This window comes from Neofelis nebulosa, chromosome X (genome assembly GCF_028018385.1).
Source record: "Neofelis nebulosa isolate mNeoNeb1 chromosome X, mNeoNeb1.pri, whole genome shotgun sequence".
NCBI classification, from domain to species: Eukaryota; Metazoa; Chordata; class Mammalia; order Carnivora; family Felidae; genus Neofelis; species Neofelis nebulosa.
In genome coordinates, this window is record NC_080800.1 from 48,251,261 (window position 1) to 48,273,774 (window position 22,514).

Here is a 22,514-nt window from a genome sequence, read left to right on the forward strand (position 1 = left end):
TAAATTTAATAGCTCCCTCCACCCAGCCCAAAGGCTCTGGAAAGGTCAGGGAGTGAGTACCTCCCATGGAAGTCATCTTCACTTCACAAAAGACTTATTCCATAAGAATGGGCTCCTCAGATCTGTGTCCTACTCTCCTCCAGCTCCCTTTGGCTGTGCTATTTGGGGCTAACTTGGCTCAGGGCCCGAGTGCTTAAGACTCTTCCCGCCCTCCCTCCCTTTTGTTATTCCTGGGACAGAGTCACTCCAAAGTTCACCTCATGGAGGGGGGGAGGGGAAGTTCCGAAATGAAACCCAAGGCAGCCACACCTGAGGGATGTGGAAAAACAGAACAGTAGGCTAAGGCCCAGGTGTAGGTGAGTCCAGGGACGAAGAGAAGGCCCAAGACATGAAGTCCAAGGATATCTGAGGGGAAGGTTGGCAACAGGAAATGGAGACATTGTACAAGTTAAGCCTATAATGGCTGAAGATCTCCATATGCAGGGGGAAAAGTCTATACAGAATATCAAAAGCATGAGAACAATATTGATATTTCCTTTTTTGTATTTCTTAAAATTGTTTTTTAAGTCAACATTTTGAGTAGGTAATCCATTTACAGAGTTCAAAAATCAAATAATATAAAGAGATATACTGAAAAGTCTCAACATATATTTGTCCATGCCATCAGTCCCATTAGCCCGCACCCACAGGTAACCACTTTTCTTCTACATCCCTCCAGATTGTGTCTTCAGGCAAATACAAGCACATATAAATGTAATTCTTGTCCCCCCTCCCCACTTTTAACACATAAAGAAGCACATTATATATACATGATTCTACATCTTTACTTGACAAATTCTGGAGATCTTTCCAGATCAGTACAGAGAAAACTTCCTTATTCTCTTTTATAGCTGTTTAGCATTCAATTGGATAGATGGACATTGGTGTATTTCTACAAAGCCATTTTGGCAGTATGCAGTAAGAGCCTTATGTTTTTTTCATATACTTTGAGCCAAAAATTGCTCTTCTTGGAATCTATCCTGAAGCAACAATCAAGAGATGAGGGAAAAAGGCTGATGCAAACAGATAGTCACTGCATGATTTTTCAATAACTACCCCCCAAATAAAGCAGCAATAAACAAGCAGTTAGGTAAGGATGGTATATCCCTGCAAAAGAATATCATGTAACTATTAAATGTTCATGGAGAACTTTGAGGACACAGGAAATTAACATAAGCTAACAAATTCAGATACAAAATTGTATGTATAGTGATAGCAATCATGTTTCTTAAATGTATATAAAAAAGACCAGAAGAAAATACACCCACAGATTAATGTTAATTCCCTCTGAGTGCTAAAATTACAGGTGATGTTTTTCCTTCCTTACACTCTTCTGTATTTTTTCTAATTCTCTAGAGTAAGCCTGTATCACTTTTTATAATCAGAAAGAAAGGTTTAAAAATGTAACCCAGTCCTCCATTCTAACCCCAGAAGGCCACAAGCCTCCCTGGTCTCATCCACCACCCCAAAGCATCTACCCAAAGCCAGTCTCTGTGGAGGACACAACTATAAAGGAGGTAGAGAAATAAGTATATTTACTTCTTTCTTTGTCCAGGCTCTAAAGGCCAAGTTCAGAGCTTTGCCACCATGGACCAGGTAGGATGCTGGGTGCCTCCTATTCTCTCGCAAACCTAAAGGGCGAAGGAGGAAGGCAAAGGGTCAATAAAGCCATGTGGGGAAGCAAAGGAACTGTTTCTTTTTTCAGGCAATCAGAGAAAATACTTAGGGTTCTAGGCATGACTCCAGATCTCAGTTCTTACAATAGTGTTCATTTAATGAGTACCTACTACATGCTGGGCATTTAACATCTACTATCTCATTTAATCTTTATACCCACCTACTACCCAAGCATCATTATCTTCACTTTACTATCCAGGAAACTGAGGCTCAGAGAAGCAAAGAGACTTAACCAAGGGCACATACCTAGTAACTGCCAAAGCTACGACTGAAGCCATGTATATCTGAATCTGAGGCCTATGTTCCTTCTACCACACTGGAAGGGTGCTCTGCCTCTTGGGTTTCAAAATGCAAACACTCAGGAAAACCATGATTGCAACCTACACAGACATGAAGGGCCATTAATAAATGCCCTTATCCCTGAGTCACTCCAAGAGGAGATTATGACAAATAGCCAGCTTTAGGGTCAATACAGAATTTTCTACTGAACTGAGCTATTCAGAACAGGTAACAAGTGGCTAATCATTGAGCCTCTGATTGAACACTTAAGTGCACTCTGTCTAGGTGGCAGATTAAGGGCCTGAAGTAGTAGGTAGAAGACTGTATTCATTGGCCTTTGAGATTCTTTGTAAATCTAAAATACTGATTGCTCATGGCCAAGTTACCTTGAAGAATCTCAGGTCTGGGCAAGGTTGCTGCTCCATTTCAAAGCAGAAAAGAAGAAACCCGGCAGTTTGGCTTCCCACCTGGGCTGATACCAACACAATGATGCCAGCATGGTCAGGACTGGCCTTGTCCTCATCTCATGGGAAGCACATTCAGGAAACTCTGAGACTGTCCAGTTTGAGTTTCTTACTTTAATTAGCAGGGGATAGGGATAATTTCACTGTAATTCAATTTTCTCAGCCACCTTTGCTAAATAAAGTTAAAATACATGCTCTACCATACATTATACTTAATAAAAAAAAGTCAATCTCAAAAGATCACACACTATATGATTCCATCTTTACAGCATTCTTGACAAAATTATAGAGATGGGAAACATATCAGCGGTTTCCAGAAAGTATGGATAGTGCAAGGGGAAAGAATGGGTGAGACTATAAAGAAGTAGCACTAGGAAGTTCTCTGTGGTGATGGAACGAACACGAACACACACACACACACACACACACACACACACACACACACACTTGGGGAAGCAGGGCAAAAGGGACAGCTAGGAAAGGGATCCATACCTCGAAAGATGTCCAGGATGTGCTTTCCCACGTACCAACAGATGGTCTCAAAGTTAGGAAACTTGAAGAGGTCTGCTGTGCTCAGCCGCTTCTCAATCTCATAGGCTCTAGAGGAAGCAGGCACAATAATAGCAATGATAACAAGGATCCTGTTTACTGAGTACCTACTGTGTATCAGGTATTGTTCTGAATGCTTTGTATCCATTATCTCTAATCCTCACAACTACCCTGTAAGATCCAACTTTGTGGGTTAGGAAACTTGAGCTCAAATGTTATGTGACTTGCCCAAAGTCACAAAACTACTAAGTAAGGAAGGGGTATTCATCCTCACACTGATCATTATCAGGAACCAGTATCTATTCCCTTCTCATCATCTCGCCTCCTTCTATGCTGCACTTCTCACTATAGGGGAGAACTCAAGGACTCTAGCAGGTGGGAATGGCCAACTCAGGATCACAATAGCTTCAGTACTCACTTGAGCTGCATTTCGATGTTAAGGCTGTGTAAGAAGTTCCCTCCAAAGGCAAGGCAATCCACGGGAGTCAGCACAGCATGGATCCATCCTGCAGTGTAACATGGCAAAATCATAGCTGGCAGAGGACCTTACTTCCTCTGGACATCACTGCCCACTCAGCTCAAACGTAAGTCCTTAGAGCAGCCAGCCCGCAGTGACTCAGAAAGTTCTAGCTCCTCCACTCTTCCAACACCCATTCTGCCACCATTATAACCCTAAACTGGACCACCTTTTGGGGTTAATAAACTCTTTCGACTTTCGTCCTCTCAACTTCAAGTCTCTTTGATGCCTCACCCATCTTCTCTCCCATCTCTTAGAAGGGCATTACCTCCTTGCCAAGTCTATCCCTTCTAACTCTACTCCAGGTAAAACAAAGAGCTTTTGTGTCAAACAAACCTGGGTTCAAAGTCTGCCATCTTCTAGCTAAATATCTATTTCACAAGGTGGTTGTGTACAGTGTGCACCTAGATGGAACTCAATTATTCTCCTTGCCCTTGACCCTACACTGCCTTCTGGGAAGTTCTAATTCTACTCTTAAATATCTCTCATATTCATCTTCCTTTCCCGGTCCATCCATCCTATCAAAGCCTTGGTTCAGATCCCTTATTACCTGTCACCTAGGCTATTTGCAACAGCCTCTAAACTGGCTCCTCTACACCAGCGGTTCTCATGGTATGGTCCAGGGAATCCTGAGGCTCCCTGAGACTCCTTCAGAGCATATGCAAGGTCAAAACTATGCTCATGATAATACTAAGATGTTGTCTTTTTCACCCTCATTCCCTCAAAGGTGTAGAGTGGAGTTTTCCAGAGGGTAAATGACATGACATCACAAACACCGAGAAGCAGATTTAAGTATCAGTCATTTCTATTAATCTAAACATCAAAAAGATTTTTAAAAAGGTAGATGTCACTCTTCTCACTGCATTTTTGGTTTGAAAATAGCTATTTTTCATAAAAATTATTAATCATGCTAACATGTAATGAGTTTATTTCTCAATGAATTAATAAACAAATATTTTTAAATTTTCTCAGTTTTAATTTATAATATGGTAAATATTGATGACTATAATCCACATAAATAAAAGCCCTTTTGGGTTCTCGGTAATACTAAAGAGTATAAAGGGGTCCTAAGTGCAAAGTGTTTGTAAACCACTGCTTTGTGCTAATCTCAATCTCTGAAGTCTATCCTCCACATCTCAACCCTAAGTGATATATCTAAAATACAAATCTGCTCATGTCATCCCCTGCTCAAAACTCTTCAATAAAATGTACATCCACAGAATAGATAAATTGCCATATACTAATACAATAGAATATTGAAAAGTAAGTTGAGTGAACAACTACATGTATCAGCATGAATCTCATAATCATAATGTCCACAGGAAAAAGTTGGGAAGAACTGTCTAATATGATTCCATCTACATAACATCCAAAAACATGTAAAACAATACTAGATATTGGTTTGGTGAGCTATACCTATCCAATAAAGAAATAGAAATAATCACCAACTTCAGAACAATGGCTAGCTCAGAGAGGGAAAAATGGGAATGGAAGTGAGGAGAGGTATACAGGGGGCTTCAAATATAATTGCAACGTTTTATGTTTTTAGTTGGGTTACAAACACATAAATGTTTATTACATTATTCTTTATATCTTTTGCTACATAAACAAATAAACTTTTGGTGATCTCCCAGCCACCTCTTAGGTAAGTTCAGCCCACCTACCTTCACCTGTTCCCAGCCTTTGATCTTTAGGCTCCAGTATCCATAAACTATTTCACATAGCCTTGCTTTGCTTATGCCTTTCCCTATGTCTGAGAGGCCTTTTCTGCCTTTCTCCTCTTGGTCACTCCTACATTTATCTGCCAGGTGTTACTCTTCTGAGAATATTTTCACAAACCTCCAGCTAGACTAAGTGTTCTTTTCCATGCTCCCAAAACTTCTGGTGAATGCCTCCATTGTGGCTATTAGAACATTATACTGAAATGAGCCTGGGTGGCTCAGTCGGTTAAGCATCCAACTCTTGATTTTGGCTCAGGTCATGATCTCACGGTTTATGAGACTGAGTCCTGTGTTGGGCTCCATGCTGTCAGAGCAGAGTCTGTTTGGGATCCTTTCTCTCTCCCTCTTTCTGCCCTTCCCCTGCTCATGCTTTCTCTCTCTCCCAAAATAAACTTAAAAAAAAAAATCTAGAACATTATACTGAAATGATCTATCAATCTTTTGTCCCTAGCACCTAGACCAATGCAGGGGCATTCAGTAGACCTGCAATGCTTATGGAACTAAGTAGATTACACCCAGTTTGTGTGACTTTATACCAGTAAGCAATTAATCCAACTCAAATCTCTGGTAGACAAATTCAATTCATCAAATAGTTATTAAGTGCCCAGCATAGAAAAGGTATTATGTGAGAGCCTATTAGGCAAAGGATTAAATGGATAAATAAGTGCCTGGGCTCAGAAACCTATAAAAGAGAAAAAGCAGATGGGTATGAGGGGAGGTAATTTTGCCTCACCATATGTGAAACATTCTATAAAACCAATGTGATCAAATCAATATGATATTGACATATGAATAGACAAATCTGTGCAACAAAAAATCCAGGAATTATACAATACATAACATTAGACAAAGATATTAGAACTATATGACAATTTTAAAGCAGTGATCATAAGAATGCTTCAATGAACAATTATAAACATGCTTGAAACAAAAAAAACAGAAACAGAAGATATAAGAAACAAATGTAAATTTTAGAACTGAAAAATACTATATCTGAAATAATGAAAACAGATGGACTCAACAGAAGAATAAAAACAATGGAGAAATAGAAAGTACTCAATATTAACAAAAGAGGAAATAGACTGAAAAAAATAAACTCAGGGATCTGTGGACTACAGCAAAATATATACAGCATTCAGATAATCAGAGACCCAAAGAAAAGAAGTGAGAGTGTGGGGATGAAAAATCATTCAAAGAAATAACAACTAAAAATTTCTTCACTAATATGACAGAAACATAGACCTACACATTCAGGAAGCTCAGTCAACACAAACAGTATAAACCCAAAGAAATACATGCCAAGACACATTATAGTCAAACTGCTGAAAACTAAAGAAAAAAGAAATTACAAGTAGCAAGAAATGACACATGTAAGGGAAAAAACAATTTGAATGAGAGCCAAAATTTCATCAGAAGCCATGGAGGCAAGAAGGAAGCAGCACAACATTCTTCCAAGTGCTGAAAGAACTATCAATCCAGCAAAAATATCCATTAGGAATAAAAGGGAAATCAAGACATTTACAGATGAAGGAAAACTAAGAAAATCTGACAGCAGGCCTACCCTAAAACTCTAAACAGAGAAGAAATGATAAAAGAATCTTGAAATACCAGGAAGGAAGGAAGAACAACTGAAGAGTAAAAATACAGGCAAACAGGTGCGCCTGGGTGGTTCAGTCGGTTAAGCGTCCGACTTCGGCTCAGGTCATGATCTCGTGGTTCGTGGGTTTGAGCCCTGCATTGAGTTCTCTGTGCTGACAGCTCAGAGCCTGGAGCCTGCTTCAAATTCTGTGTCTCCCTCTCTCTCTGCCCTTCCCCTGCTTGCTCTCTGTCTCTTTCTCTCTCAAAAATAAATAAACATTAAAAAAAATACAGGTAAATACAATAGACTTTCCTTCTCTTGGGTGTTAGAAGTTATGTTTGACAGTGAAACAAAAATTGAAACACTGTATGATATGGTTCTCAATGTATGAAGAAATATTTAAGACAAATACATTATAAATGGGAAGGGTAAAGGGATGTGAATAGAGGTAAGGTTTCAACCTTCCCCTCAAACTGGTAAAATGTTAATTAAAATGTCAATACCAGACTGTGATATGATGTATATATCTATTATACATATAAATTAAACAAGAGCAACTACTAAAAACCTATACAAACCACAGGCTAAAAATTCATATGGAAATACAAGGGCCCTGAATAGCCATAATAATCTTGAAAAAGAAAAACAAAGTTGGAAGGCTGACACTTTCTGATTTTAAAACTTACTAGAAATATATGATAATTGAAATAGTGTGATACTGTTATAAGGACAGACCTATACACCAATGGAATAGAATTCAAAGTGAAGAAATAAACAAACACATCTGTGGTTAATTGATTTTCAACCAAGGTGTCAAGACAATTCATTAGGGAAAGAATGGTCTTTTCAAATGGTTCTGGGACAACTGAACAGCCACATGAAAAAGAATGATATTGGACCTTTACCTCACATCATATACAGAAGTTGACTTGAAATGGATAAAAGACCTAAATGTAATAACTAAAACTATGAAGCTCTTAGAACACAGGTGTAAATCTTTATGACCTTAAACTATGAATTAGGCAATGGTCTCTTAGATACGACACCGAAAACACAAGCAAATAAAGAAAAAAGTAGATAAACTGAACTTTTGTTCTTTCTAGGACACTATCATGAACTGAAAAGACAACCCCCAGAGAGAAAATATTTTTAAATTACATATCAGATAAGGTACAATATCCAAAATATATATTAAAAAAACTCTTACAACACAAGAATAAAAAGACAAATTACCTAATCAAAAATTGGGCAAAAGTTCTGAATAGATTCTACTCCATAAAAAGACAGACAAATGTCTAATAAGCACATGAAAAAATGTTTGACATCAACAATCATTAGGGAAATACAAATTAAAATCTCAGTGAGGGGTGCCTGGGTGGTTCTGTCGGTTAAGCATCTGACTTTGGCTCAGGTCATGATCTTACAGTTTGTGGGTTCAAGCCCTGCATCAGGGTCTGTGCTGACAGCTGAGTCTGGAGCCTGTTTCAGATTCTCTGTCTCCCTGTCTCTCTGCCCCTCCCCTGCTCACGCTCTGTCTCACTTTCTCAAAAATAAACATTACAAAAAATAAAAAATAAAATCTCAATGAGATACCACTTCACATGGACTAAGATGGCTATAATCGCAAAGACAGACAAGAACAAGTGTTGAGGAGGATGTGGAAAAATTGAGACCCTTATAAATTGCTAGTGGGAATGTAAAATGGTGTTAGATACTTTAGAGAACAGTTTGGTAATTCCTCAAGAAGTTAAAACAGAGCTAACATATGACTCAGCAATTCCTTTCTTAGGTATGCACCCAAGAGAACTGCAAATATACATTAACACAAAACTTTGCACATGATCATTCATAGCAGCATTATTCATTATAGTCAAAAAGTGGGGGCGCCTGGGTAGCTCAGTCAGTTAAGCGTCCAACTCTTGGTTTCGGGTCAGGTCATTATCTTATAGTTTGTGGGAGTGAGCCCCACATCAGGTCCTGTGCTGAAAGCATGGAGCGTGCTTGGGATTTATCTTTCCCTCTCTCTCTGACTCTCCCCAGCTTGCACTCTCTCTTGCTCTCTCTCTCTCAAAAAATAAACATAAATTTTATAAAAAAAAACACTTAAAACAACACAAACACCTATAAGATGATGAAAGGATAAACAATATGTGGTATATCCATGCAGTGGAATATTGTTCAGCCATTTAAAGACTAAGTACTGACAAATGCTATAACTTGGATGAACCCTGAAAATATTTTGCAGAGTGAAAAAGCCAGACACAAAGGACCACATATTGAACAGTTCCATTTGTATGAAATAGAACAGGCAAATCCATATACAAAGAACGGCCAAAAGTGGGTTGACAGGGGTGAGAGGAGGAGTGGAAGGAATGGGGAGTAACTGTTAATGAGTACAGGATTTCTTTTTGAAGTGATGAAAATTTTCTGGTATTACACAGTGGTGATGGCTGCACGACATTGTGGATACATTTTTTAAACTTAACTACACTCTTTAACATGGTAAGTTTTTTTTTTTTTAATTTTTTTTTCAACGTTTTTTATTTATTTTTGGGACAGAGAGAGACAGAGCATGAACGGGGGAGGGGCAGAGAGAGAGGGAGACACAGAATCGGAAACAGGCTCCAGGCTCCAAGCCATCAGCCCAGAGCCTGACGCAGGGCTCGAACTCACAGACCGCGAGATCTTGACCTGGCTGAAGTCGGACGCTTAACCGACTGCGCCACCCAGGCGCCCCAACATGGTAAGTTTTATGGTGTGTGTTACATACCAATTTTTTTGAAAAGTACACTTAACTAAATGAAAATGAAAACTGAACATATCAAAATATATGACACAGCTAAATCAGTGCTGAAGGGGAAACTTACAGAACTAAATGCTTACATTACAAAAGAGGTAAAGTCTGAAATCAATAATCTAAGCTCTTGTCTCAAGACTAGAAGGAGCAAAATAAACCCACAGCAAGCAGAAGGAAGGAAAAACAAAAATAAAAGCAGAAATCAATGAAGCTGAAAACATAAACAGAAAAAAATCAATTGAGACAGAAACTGTTTCTTTAAAAAGTTTGAAAAATTGACAAACCTCCATCAGATTGACACAGAATAAGAAAAGGCACAAAAAACTGATACCAGGAATGAAACCAAGGATATCAGGGTGCCTGGGTGGCTCAGTCAGTTGAGCATCTTACTCTTGGTTTCAGCTCAGATCATGATTTCACAATAGTGGGATCAAGCGCCAAGGTGGACTCTGTGCTGGCAGCTCAGAGCCTGTTTGGGATATTCTCTCTCTCTCTCTCTCTCTCTCTCTCTTCCTTATCCCTGTTCTCTCTCTCAAAATGAATAAATAAACATAAAAAATTAAAAAAAAAAGAAACAGAGGATATCACTAGAGACTTGGAAGACATCAAAAGGACAATAAGAAAATACAATCAACAACTCTGCATACATAAATTTGACAACTTAGATAAAATGGACCAATTCCTTAAAAAGCACAAACTGAGAGGAGAGGGAAGATGGCGGCTTAGGGGGACGCTGGGCTCACCGCGCGTCCTGCTGATCACTTTAGATTCCACCTACACCTGCCTAACTAACCCAGAAAACCGCCAGAGGATTAGCAGAATGGAGTCTCCGGAGCCAAGTGCAGACAAGAGGCCCACGGTAGAGGGTAGGAAGGGCGGCGAGGCGGTGCGCACTCCACGGACTGGCGGGAGGGAGCCGGGGCGGAGGGGCGGCCCGCAGGCCAAGCAGAGACCCCAAGTCTGGCTGGCAAAAGTGGAGGAGCCGGACGGAGTGTGTTCTGACAGCAAGCGCAACTTAGCCTCTGGGGAGGTCATAAGTTAACAGCTCTGCTCCGAAAGCTAGAAAGCTGGAGGACAAAGGGAGGGAGAGTTGCTGAGCCCCTGGATGACAGAGCTCAGCTTGGTGGGGAACAAAGGTGCTCGCCAGCGCCATCTCCCTCGCCCATCCCCAGCCAAAATCCCAAAGGGAACCAGTTCCTGCCAGGGAACTTGCTCCCTCCACGCAAACACCCAACTCTGTGCTTCTGCCGAGCCAAACCTCCGGCAGCGGATCTGACTCCCTCCCGCTGCCACAGGGCCCCTCCTGAAGTGGATCACCTAAGGAGAAGCGAGCTAAGCCTGCCCCACCTGCCCCTGTGAACCTTGCCTACCCACCCCAGCTAATATGCCAGATCCCCAGGACCACAAGCCTGGCAGTGTGCAAGTAGCCCAGACGGCGACGCCACCCCACAGTGAATCCTGCCCCTAGGAGAGGGGAAGAGAAGGCACACACCAGTCTGACTGTGGCCCCAGCAGTGGACTGAGGGCAGACATCAGGTCTGACTGCGGCCCTGCCCACCAACTCCAGTTATACACCACAGCACAGGGGAAGTGCCCTGCGGGTCCTCACCACTCCAGGGACTATCCAAAATGACCAAATGGAAGAATTCCCCACAGAAAAACCTCCAGGAAATAACAACAGCCAATGAACTGATCAAAAAGGATTTAAATAATATAACAGAAAGTGAATTTAGAATAATAGTCATAAAATTAATCTCTGGTCTTGAAAACAGTATAGAAGACAGCAGAGAATCTCTTGCTACAGAGATCAAGGGACTAAGGAACAGTCACGAGGAGCTGAAAAACGCTTTAAACGGAATGCAAAACAAAATGGAAACCATGACGGCTCAGATTGAAGAGGCAGAGGAGAGAATAGGTGAACTAGAAGATAAAGTTATGGAAAATGAGGAAGCTGAGAAAAAGAGATAAAAAATTCCAGGAGTATGAGGGGAAAATTAGAGAACTAAGTGATACACTAAAAAGAAATAATATACGCATAATTGGTATCCCAGAGGAGGAAGAGAGAGGCAAAGGTGCTGAAGGGGTACTTGAAGAAATAATAGCTGAGAACTTCCCTGAACTGGGGAAGGAAAAAGGCATTGAAATCAAAGAGGCACAGAGAACCCCCTTCAGACATAACTTGAATCGATCTTCTGCACAACATATCATAGTGAAACTGGCAAAATACAAGGATAAAGAGAAAATTCTGAAAGCAGCAAGGGATAAACGTGCCCTCACATATAAAGGGAGACCTATAAGACTCGTGACTGATCTCTCTTTTGAAACTTGGCAGGACAGAGAGGATTGGCACGAGATCTTTAATGTGCTGAACAGAAAAAATATGCAGCCGAGAATCCTTTAACCAGCAAGTCTGTCATTTAGAATAGAAGGAGAGATAAAGGTCTTCCCAAACAAAAACTGAAGGAATTTGTCACCACGAAACCAGCCCTACAAGAGATCCTAAGGGGGATCCTGTGAGACAAAGTACCAGAGACATCACTACAAGCATAAAACATACAGACATCACAATGACTCTAAACCCGTATCTTTCTATAATAACACTGAATGTAAATGGATTAAATGCGCCAACCAAAAGACATAGGGTATCAGAATGGATAAAAAAAACAAGACCCATCTATTTGCTGTCTACAAGAGACTCATTTTAGACCTGAGGACACCTTTAGATTGAGAGTGAGGGGATGGAGAACTATTTATGCTACTGGAAGCCAAAAGAAAGCTGGAGTGGCCATACTTATATCAGACAAACTAGACTTTAAATTAAAGGCTGTAACAAGAGATGAAGAAGGGCATTATATAATAATTACACAGTCTATCCATCAGGAAGAGTTAACAATTATAAATGTCTATGCGCCGAATACCAGAGCCCCCAAATATATAAAACAATTACTCATAAACATAAGCAACATTATTGATAAGAATGTGGTCATTGCAGGGGACTTTAACACTCCACTTACAGAAATGGATAGATCATCTAGACACACGGTCAATAAAGAAACAAGGGCCCTGAATGACACATTGGATCAGATGGACTTGACAGATATATTTAGAACTCTGCATCCCAAAGCAACAGAATATACTTTCTTCTCGAGTGCACATGGAACATTCTCCAAGATAGATCATATACTGGGTCACAAAACAGCCCTTCATAAGTTCACAAGAATTGAAATCATACCATGCATACTTTCAGACCACAATGCTATGAAGCTTGAAATCAACCACAGGAAAAAGTCTGGAAAACCTGCAAAAGCATGGAGGTTAAAGAACACCTTACGAAAGAATGAGTGGGTCAACCAGGCAATTAGAGAAGAAATTTAAAAATATATGGAAACAAACGAAAATGAAAAGACAACAATCCAAACGCTTTGGGATGCAGCGAAGGCAGTCCTGAGAGGAAAATACATTGCAATCCAGGCCTATCTCAAGAAACAAGAAAAATCCCAAATACAAAATCTAACAGCACACCTAAAGGAAACAGAAGCAGAACAGCAAAGGCAGCCTAAACCCAGCAGAAGAAGAGAAATAATAAAGATCAGAGCAGAAATAAACAATATAGAATCTAAAAAAATGGTAGAGCAGATCAACGAAACCAAGAGTTGGTTTTTTGAAAAAATAAACAAAATTGACAAACCTCTAGCCAGGCTTCTCAAAAAGAAAAGGGAGATGACCCAAATAGATAAAATCATGAATGAAAATGGGATTATTACAACCAATCCCTCAGAGATACAAACAATTATCAGGGAATACTATGAAAAATTATATACCAACAAATTGGACAACCTGGAAGAAATGGACAAATTCCTAAACACCCACACTCTTCCAAAACTCAATCAGGAGGAAATAGAAAGCTTGAACAGACCCATAACCAGCGAAGAAATTGAATCGGTTATCAAAAATCTCCCAACAAATAAGAGTCCAGGACCAGATGGCTTCCCAGGGGAGTTCTACCAGATGTTTAAAGCGGAGATAATACCTATCCTTCTCAAGCTATTCCAAGAAATAGAAAGGGAAGGAAAACTTCCAGACTCATAATATGAAGCCAGCATTACTTTCATTCCTAAACCAGACAGAGACCCAGTAAAAAAAGAGAACTACAGGCCAATATCCCTGATGAATATGGATGCAAAAATTCTCAATAAGATACTAGCAAATCGAATTCAACAGCATATAAAAAGAATTATTCACCATGATCAAGTGGGATTCATTCCTGGGATGCAGGGCTGGTTCCACATTCACAAATCAATCAACGTGATACATCACATTAACAAAAAAAAAGAGAAGAACCATATGATCCTGTCAATCGATGCAGAAAAGGCCTTTGACAAAATCCAGCACCCTTTCTTAATAAAAACCCTTGAGAAAGTCGGGATAGAAGGAACATACTTAAAGATCATAAAAGCCATTTATGAAAAGCCCACAGCTAACATCATCCTCAATGGGGAAAAATTGAGAGCTTTCCCCCTGAGATCAGGAACACGACAGGGATGCCCACTCTCACCACTGTTGTTTAATATAGTGTTGGAAGTTCTAGCATCAGCAGTCAGACAACAAAAGGAAATCAAAGGCATCAAAATTGGCAAAGATGAAGTCAAGCTTTTGCTTTTTGCAGATGACATGATATTATACATGGAAAATCCGATAGACTCCACCAAAAGTCTGCTAGAACTGATACATGAATTCAGCAAAGTTGCAGGATACAAAATCAATGTACAGAAATCAGTTGCATTCTTATATACTAACAATGAAGCAACAGAAAGACAAATAAAGAAACTGATCCCATTCACAATTGCACCAAGAAGCATAAAATACCTAGGAATAAATCTAACCAAAGATGTAAAAGATCTGTATGCTGGAAACTATAGAAAGCTTATGAAGGTAATCGAAGAAGATATAAAGAAATGGAAAGACATTCCCTGTTCATGGATTCGAAGAATAAATATTGTCAAAATGTCAATACTACCCAAAGCTATCTACACATTCAATGCAATCCCAATCAAAATTGCACCAGCATTCTTCTCGAAGCTAGAACAAGCCATTCTAAAATTCATATGGAACCACAAAAGGCCCCGAATAGCCAAAGTAATTTTGAAGAAGAAGACCAAAGCAGGAGGCATCACAATCCCAGACTTTAGCCTCTACTACAAAGCTGTCATCATCAAGACAGCATGGTATTGGCACAAAAACAGACACATAGACCAATGGAATAGAATGGAAACCCCAGAACTAGACCCACAAACGTATGGCCAACTCATCTTTGACAAAGCAGGAAGGAACATCCAATGGAAAAAAGATAGTCTCTTTAACAAATGGTGCTGGGAGAACTGGACAGCAACATGCAGAAGGTTGAAACTAGACCACTTTCTGACACCATTCACAAAAATAAACTCAAAATGGATAAAGGACCTGAATGTGAGACAGGAAACCATCAAAACCCTAGAGGAGAAAGCAGGAAAAGACCTCTCTGACCTCAGCCGTAGCAATCTCTTACTCGACACATCCCCAAAGGCAAGGGAATTAAAAGCAAAAATGAATTACTGGGACCTTATGAAGATAAAAAGCTTCTGCACAGCAAAGGAAACAACCAACAAAACTAAAAGGCAACCATCGGAATGGGAAAAGATATTTGCAAACGACATATCGGACAAAGGGCTAGTATCCAAAATCTATAAAGAGCTCACCAAACTCCACACCCGAAAAACAAATAACCCAGTGAAGAAATGGGCAGAAAACATGAATAGACACTTCTCTAAAGAAGACATCCGGATGGCCAACAGGCACATGAAAAGATGTTCAACGTCGCTCCTTATCAGGGAAATACAAATCAAAACCACACTCAGATATCACCTCACGCCAGTCAGAGTGGCCAAAATGAACAAATCAGGAGACTATAGATGCTGGAGAGGATGTGGAGAAACGGGAACCCTCTTGCACTGTTGGTGGGAATGCAAACTGGTGCAACTGCTCTGGAAAGCAGTGTGGAGGTTCCTCAGAAAATTAAAAATAGACCTACCCTATGACCCAGCAGTAGCACTGCTAGGAATTTACCCAAGGGATACAGGAGTACTGATGCATAGGGGCACTTGTACCCCAATGTTTATAGCAGCACTCTCAACAATAGCCAAATTGTGGAAACAGCCTAAATGTCCATCAACTGATGAATGGATAAATAAATTGTGGTTTATATACACAATGGAATACTACGTGGCAATGAGAAAGAATGAAATATGGCCTTTCGTAGCAACGTGGATGGAACTGGAGAGTGTGATGCTAAGTGAAATAAGCCATACAGAGAAAGACAGATACCATATGGTTTCACTCTTATGTGGATCCTGAGAAACTTAACAGAAACCCATGGGGGAGGGGAAGGAAAAAAAAAAAAAAGAGGTTAGAGTGGGAGACAGCCAAAGCATAGGAGACTGTTAAAAACTGAGAACAAACTGAGGGTTGATGCGGGGTGGGAGGGAGGGGAGGGTGGGTGATGGATATTGAGGAGGGCACCTTTTGGGATGAGCACTGGGTGTTGTATGGAAACCAATTTGACAATAAATTTCATATATTGAAAAAAAAATAAAAATAAAAATAAAATTCTTTATTACTGAAAAAAGAAAAAAAGCACAAACTACCATAGCTCACCCAATATGAAACAGATAATTTGAATAACCTACTAAAGTTTAAGGAAATTGAATGTTAATTAAAAACTTCCCCACAAAAGAAATCTCCAGGTCCATGTGACTGCACTAGAGAATTCTACCAAAGGTTTGAGAAAATTTAACATTAATTCTGAAATCAAAGAATGAAGTTTAAGAAATCAAGGAAGGAGCACCTGAAGTGGCTCAGTCAGTTATGCGTCTGACTTTGGCTCACGTCTTAATCTCACAGTTGGTGAGTTTGAGCCCTGTGTCAGGCTCTGTGCTGACAGCTCAGAGCCCGGAGCCTGCTTTGGATTCTGTGTCTCCCTCTCTTTCTGCCCCTCCCCTGCTTGCATTCTGTCTCTCTCAAAAAGAAATAAACATTAAAAAACTAAAAGAAAAGAAATCAAGGAGGATCTAAATAAATGGAAAGACATACTGGGTTCATCAAAGACTCAACATGGTAAAGATGTCAACTTCCCCAAATTGAGACAACTGGGGGCACTTTTTCAAAACATACACTCAGATCCCACCCCAGACCTAAAAATCCATAATTCTAGGGGTAAAGCCTAGGCATGTATTGTTTGGGGGGGGGGGAAGCCTCACCCCCACCCCAGGTAATTCTGATTTATAGACTGCAATGCCAGCCTCCCAGTCACTATTCCTAGAGCCATGGGGCTGAGAGACCTATTCTCTATCTGTCCACCAAGTTGGCATAGCCCAATGCAAGAGGTCCATCAACCTCTTCCTGTACCTTCCCAACTGCAATCTCCCCAAGGGACTATGCTGCCTACTAGCCATCACATGCATTTTCTTAAGGTCCAATTCTGAGTCATCAGCTGATATGAGAGGGTTTTCCCACATAATCAGATCAATATATTATAGGAAGGGTCTACCTCTGGTACCACAACCTCCCTTCCTCTTCCAGCCCTCCTGAAACCTTCCCAGAGGGGGCCCAGGGAAGACCTGTAGGAATGAAAAGTGTCTGTCCTTGCTTCACGGAACATTTATAGCACTTGTCCACCTGGTCCCCAAAAAACATCTCATTCTGGTTAGAGGAGCTGCTCCAGCACTCAAAGAGAGTCAGATTGGCATTTGTTGGGCGGATCAGGTAGAAGATCTTCTCACCCTGAAACAAAACAGGTTTAAGTGCCAAAAACATCAACAATTTCCATAAAAATCCTCCAGAGGGTCTCCAAAAGGATATTTTCTCTCCCATGCTCCAAGACCACGTAATATGACAGATTCTCCCCCAAACCCATCCAATAATCATTTTTATGTGGATTTGGAAAACTTCAAAAGCTCCTTTTGCATTTTGTGCTTTTGAGCCTCTGTTAACATTGACAAAAAATGATTTGGAAAGGGCATTCCAAATAAAATTGTTCAACTTAGGACAAATATACACCAAAAGCTTCTACTTTAGATGCAAAGTCAAATGAAAAATGGCCTCTATAGATGAGTAGATCAATACTACTAGCCCTAGGAGAATTTAAGGCTACATTACTGATGAGAAAATTGAATTTGCCTTTAAATGCCATTTACAGAGAGTGTTCCTTCTCACACCTGCAATCAAAGCTAATAAAAGTTTAAAAGTTCAGTAATTGCCCAAGGACTTCTACAAGATTATATGTTAGGTGATTATCTGTTGGAAAAACATTTTATTTCCTAATTATGTTTTGCCTAGACAATCACCAGATTATTTGGTTGAAAAGAAATAAAAGCCCACTAGCACAAAAATATCCTCAACCTACAGCTGATTAGTTTAACCAATATTTCCTGATAATAAATTTCAATGGAGAAAAGCAATAACACTAGAAATTATCTATTGTACAATTGGAGAAATTTCATTCAGATCTGTAGATTAGGTAACAGTATCCTATCAATATTGATTTTCTGATTTTGATAACTATACTGCAGTTATATACGAGAATGCCCTTATTTTCAAGAAATATGCACTGAATTATAAGATAAAGGGACACATGTTTGCAACTACTCTCAAATGTTTCAGAAAATATATACATATGTATATATATATATACATATGTATATATTTTTTATTATGTTTGCTTTATAGAAAGAGAGAATATAATAAAATGTAACATTTGGGGAATCTAAGTGAAGGGCACACAGGCATTCTTCCTACCATTTTTGCAATTTTTCTATAAAAAAGGAATTATTTTAAAATGAAAAAGTTAAATCTAACATTTGCATAGCAGTGATTTACATACTCCCATTTCATGATAAACCAGTGGAAACAACTAGTTTAGGATTTGTGATCATTTGGACAAGAGCCATATCCAAGTCTTCTGCTCTTTCCTTGGCATTTCTGATAAGAAAAATAAATAGTATGATGATGGAAAAGAATCAAAAGTAAGAAATTTGTTTTCCAGGGGCGCCTGGGTGGCTCAGTCAGTTAAGCATCTAACTTCAGCTCAGGTCATGAACTCACGGTTCATGAGTTCAAGCCCTGGGTTGGGCTCTGTGCTGACAGCCTGGAGCCTACTTCGGATACTGTGTCTCCCTCTCTCTCTGTTCGTCTCCCATTTGCTCTCTTGTCTGTCTCTGTCTCTCTCTCTCCCAAAAATAAATAAAGATTAAAAAAAATTGTTTTCCAGACTTTAAAAATCCTTCATAGTCACTGATAATCAATATGCTAATTACAAAATTGAAACAATCACTAAAAGGGAAACTACCCATAGGAAGGCTAACATTAAAAAAAAAAAAAAACCTGTCATGGGCACCTGGGTGGCTCAATTGGTTAAGTGTCCAACTCTTAGTTTCAGCTCAGGTCATGATCTCACGGTTCATGAGATCAAGCCCCACATCAGGCTCTGTGCTGACAGTGCAAAGCCTGCTTGGGATTCTCTCTCTCTCTATCTCTCTGACCCTGCCCTACTTGTTGCACATGGTCTCTCTCTCAAAATAAATAAATAAACATTTAAAAAAAAACTTGTTATATATATGCTCTATCTTGGTGGTGGCAGTTATGCAACTACATACAATGTCAAAACTCATCAAACTATACATTTAGAACAGATAAATTTTATGGTGTATAAATTATACCTCAATAAGGACGGGGGATGGGAAGTTTCTCATGTTACCAAGAATCTGCAGTAAATATGAACATTTCCATACATAGTCATAGGAGTATAGATTGGTTCAATGAACAGCCAGAAAACCTTAGGCATCTGCTGTTATTCAAAAAAATGTTAAGCATCAAAACTGTAGAGACAGTTTATATGGCATATCCACTTAGTGCCCAACCCTGATAGTGTAGTTATATGGAAATGTCACCCAAACAGAATCTGGGCGGCAGGTAGACCTCAGCAGCCTCTTCTGTGCTGCCACCTGAAACAAAGAGGCGGCCCAAGGCCAGGCTGCCTCTAGAAGCCACATTCATTCCTACCTTGAGCACATGGTACCAGACGGAGGTGCCACCAAAGTCAATGTGAAAGTCTGTATAGCTATCCCGCACACTCATGAGGCAGTACTTTTGCACATTGGGTCTCTCAAATATACACTCCTCTGGCCACAAGTTCTCCACCCATGAGAGCTTCCGAACAATCTTGGGAGTCTCCACAAGGTTAGAAAGCCTAGCAAGGAAGGGGTGGAGGGCAGACGTCAGCTGATTGGGAATTAAAGATTAAAGCCTGAATAAAATGCTCCCCATCCCAGTGAGAGTCAAATAAGACAAAGAAGTCCTTTCCACAGGATCCCCAAGGGCACACAGGATACTTATTTCTGTAAGTCTGGTCAGCATCCTCATTCCACTCAGCTCTAGAAGTCCCAAGTCCCAGCTCCACAGCATTCCCCAGTCAAAGGAGGTCATTTCCTCCACAAAATGCTCATAACTCCCTTCACCCGGGTCCACTCACTTGGCACTGAGTCAATAACAGTTATTGTTCTATCCCCATGTCTTAATGTCTTCTTTATGAGGAACCATTAGAGAAACCTTTCAAGGGCTCAGTTTCAGGTAGTGTTTCTCCCCAACATCTGGTTGTTTTTATCTTACGTAAAACCACAAACCTTATGATATTGCACTCCTTCCTTGTCCTTACTTTCAGGAAATTCACTGAAAACGCTACAGTCCTTCTCTAACAACTATCCAGACATTCATACACGCATTTTGTGTGCAGATTACCCACCAGATGCATCCTATTTCTCGACTTTTATTTTCCTTTTGTGCCATTTTTGTCTATTCTTTCCTCTCTGTATCTCTGTAAGCTACCTCAAATAGCCATTCAAGATGACCTGAGATACAAACAAACACAGCTTTAAAAAAAACCCTCAGGGGGCGCCTGGGTGGCACAGTCGGTTAAGCGTCCGACTTCAGCCAGGTCACGATCTCGCGGTCCGTGAGTTCGAGCCCCGCGTCAGGCTCTGGGCTGATGGCTCGGAGCCTGGAGCCTGTTTCCGATTCTGTGTCTCCCTCTCTCTCTGCCCCTCCCCCGTTCATGCTCTGTCTCTCTCTGTCCCAAAAATAAATAAAAAACGTTGAAAAAATAAATAAATAAAAAATAAAAATAAAAAAAACCCTCAGGTTGTTAACTCTGATATTAACACCAACAGCAAGGATTTTAATATTGTATAGTTATTCAAAATGTTGCCATTGATGGAAACTGGTGGAAGAATACACAGGACACCCTGTACAGATTTTTGCAACTTCCTGTAAATCTATAATTATGTCAAAATTAAAAGTTAAAAAAGTACATAATCAGACAATAAGTTTTCTAAGTGCAAAAAGATATGTTACAATTTGGGGAATTTCCCGCATTTCTGAGCACAGAGAAGACTACATGTATCTACTGAGTGCATGAGTCCAGATAGAATCATTTAAAGGTTATAAAAAGCTCTTTTTTCTTTTATATCTAAGTAACCTTACCCTTAGAGAAACTACTTGGGGGTAATTCAGTAAGTCTATTTCCAGGGACAGAGGACCTATACTGGGAATTAAATAGTGACCACACTACAATCTAAATACAAAAAAAAAAAAAAAGTCTAAGAAAGCTGTCCTGGGTCTTGGAGACAAAAATTAATTAAAATAGCTACTGTATAATCTATCCAATGTTAGAAACTGTAGAAGAGAAATACAATTTGATTGTTATAATGGGAAGAGCTACCCTAGAAAGTATAAACCAGCTCATCATCCCAAAGGAAGAAACTACCAAGAGGAAGGGAAAAAGGAACACTTATACTCAGTATATCACAAGTTCCAGGGACTTTGTTAGGCTTTTTACTTACCCCTGTTCCTCCTACCTGGTATCAGAGAATTCCAAACTAATGACATTGAGGACTTTCTCCCTCTTCCCACTATAATAGTATTTCACAAAATCACCAAGCTTCATCTTGCAGTCAGCCTGGCGGGTCACATCAATCACATCAATCTCTTTGTCAGAACCTAGAATAAAAAGATAGATTCTGCACCAAGTGGTCTCAGGGACCGGGGAAGCCTCCCTCCCCCCTTCACCTGTCCCTAGAATGGACTGACACTCAAAACTTCTCACCGCACACACTGTATTTGTATGTATGTATGTATGTATGTATGTATGTAGGAATCCCTCACGCTCTCCTTACACCAATGTGCTGGGTCCAGGCCTATTAGAGTAACACAACTGCCTGACATACAGTCTCATTCATGATACAATCCACATGCCTGGGCCTATTCCCTCACTTTTCTTCCTATCCCCGAAATTTAATGCTCAGAAGACAACTGGCACATGAGGGCAAAAATCAGAGGCTTTCTTATCTCAAAAGAAGGGAGACTCCCGGGGCGCCTGGGTGGCTCAGTCGGTTAAGCGTCCGACTTCAGCTCAGGTCACGATCTCGCGGTCAGTGAGTTCGAGCCCCGCGTCGGGCTCTGGGCTGATGGCTCGGAGCCTGGAGCCTGCTTCCGATTCTGTGTCTCCCTCTCTCTCTGCCCCTCCCCATTCATGCTCTGTCTCTCTGTCTCAAAAATAAATAAAAAGGTTAAAAAAAATTAAAAAAAAAAAAAAGAAGGGAGACTCCCATGATCCCTGGAATTTCCCTGGTAAAAAAAAAAGTGGGGCTCAGCCTGGGGGCTTGGGGCCTATTAAGGAGGAAAAGGAAAAGAAAACCAGGATTTTGGTCCTAGTTTTGCCAAAGACTGACTCCGGGCAAAGCACTTTACCTCATATTCCCAAGATGGCTAGAAAAGAAATGCAAAGGTAGACTGGAAGCAAAGGGTC

At 40.2% G+C, this 22,514-nt stretch overlaps 1 protein-coding gene across 3 annotated transcripts in view; it reads right to left on the bottom strand.

Moving 5' to 3' along the window:
* The window catches only part of PHF8 (PHD finger protein 8), a 94,293-nt gene that overhangs the window by 44,908 nt on the left and 26,871 nt on the right, over positions 1-22,514 (bottom strand). For all 3 annotated transcript variants that reach the window (XM_058714382.1, XM_058714383.1, XM_058714381.1), the window contains exons 6-11: positions 21,565-21,706; positions 19,715-19,901; positions 17,275-17,437; positions 3,427-3,514; positions 2,952-3,058; positions 1,579-1,670 (exon numbers count right to left, since the gene is read on the bottom strand). In XM_058714382.1, coding sequence (XP_058570365.1) covers positions 1,579-1,670; positions 2,952-3,058; positions 3,427-3,514; positions 17,275-17,437; positions 19,715-19,901; positions 21,565-21,706 — 779 coding nt within the window. The remainder of the gene's footprint in view (positions 1-1,578; positions 1,671-2,951; positions 3,059-3,426; positions 3,515-17,274; positions 17,438-19,714; positions 19,902-21,564; positions 21,707-22,514) is intronic.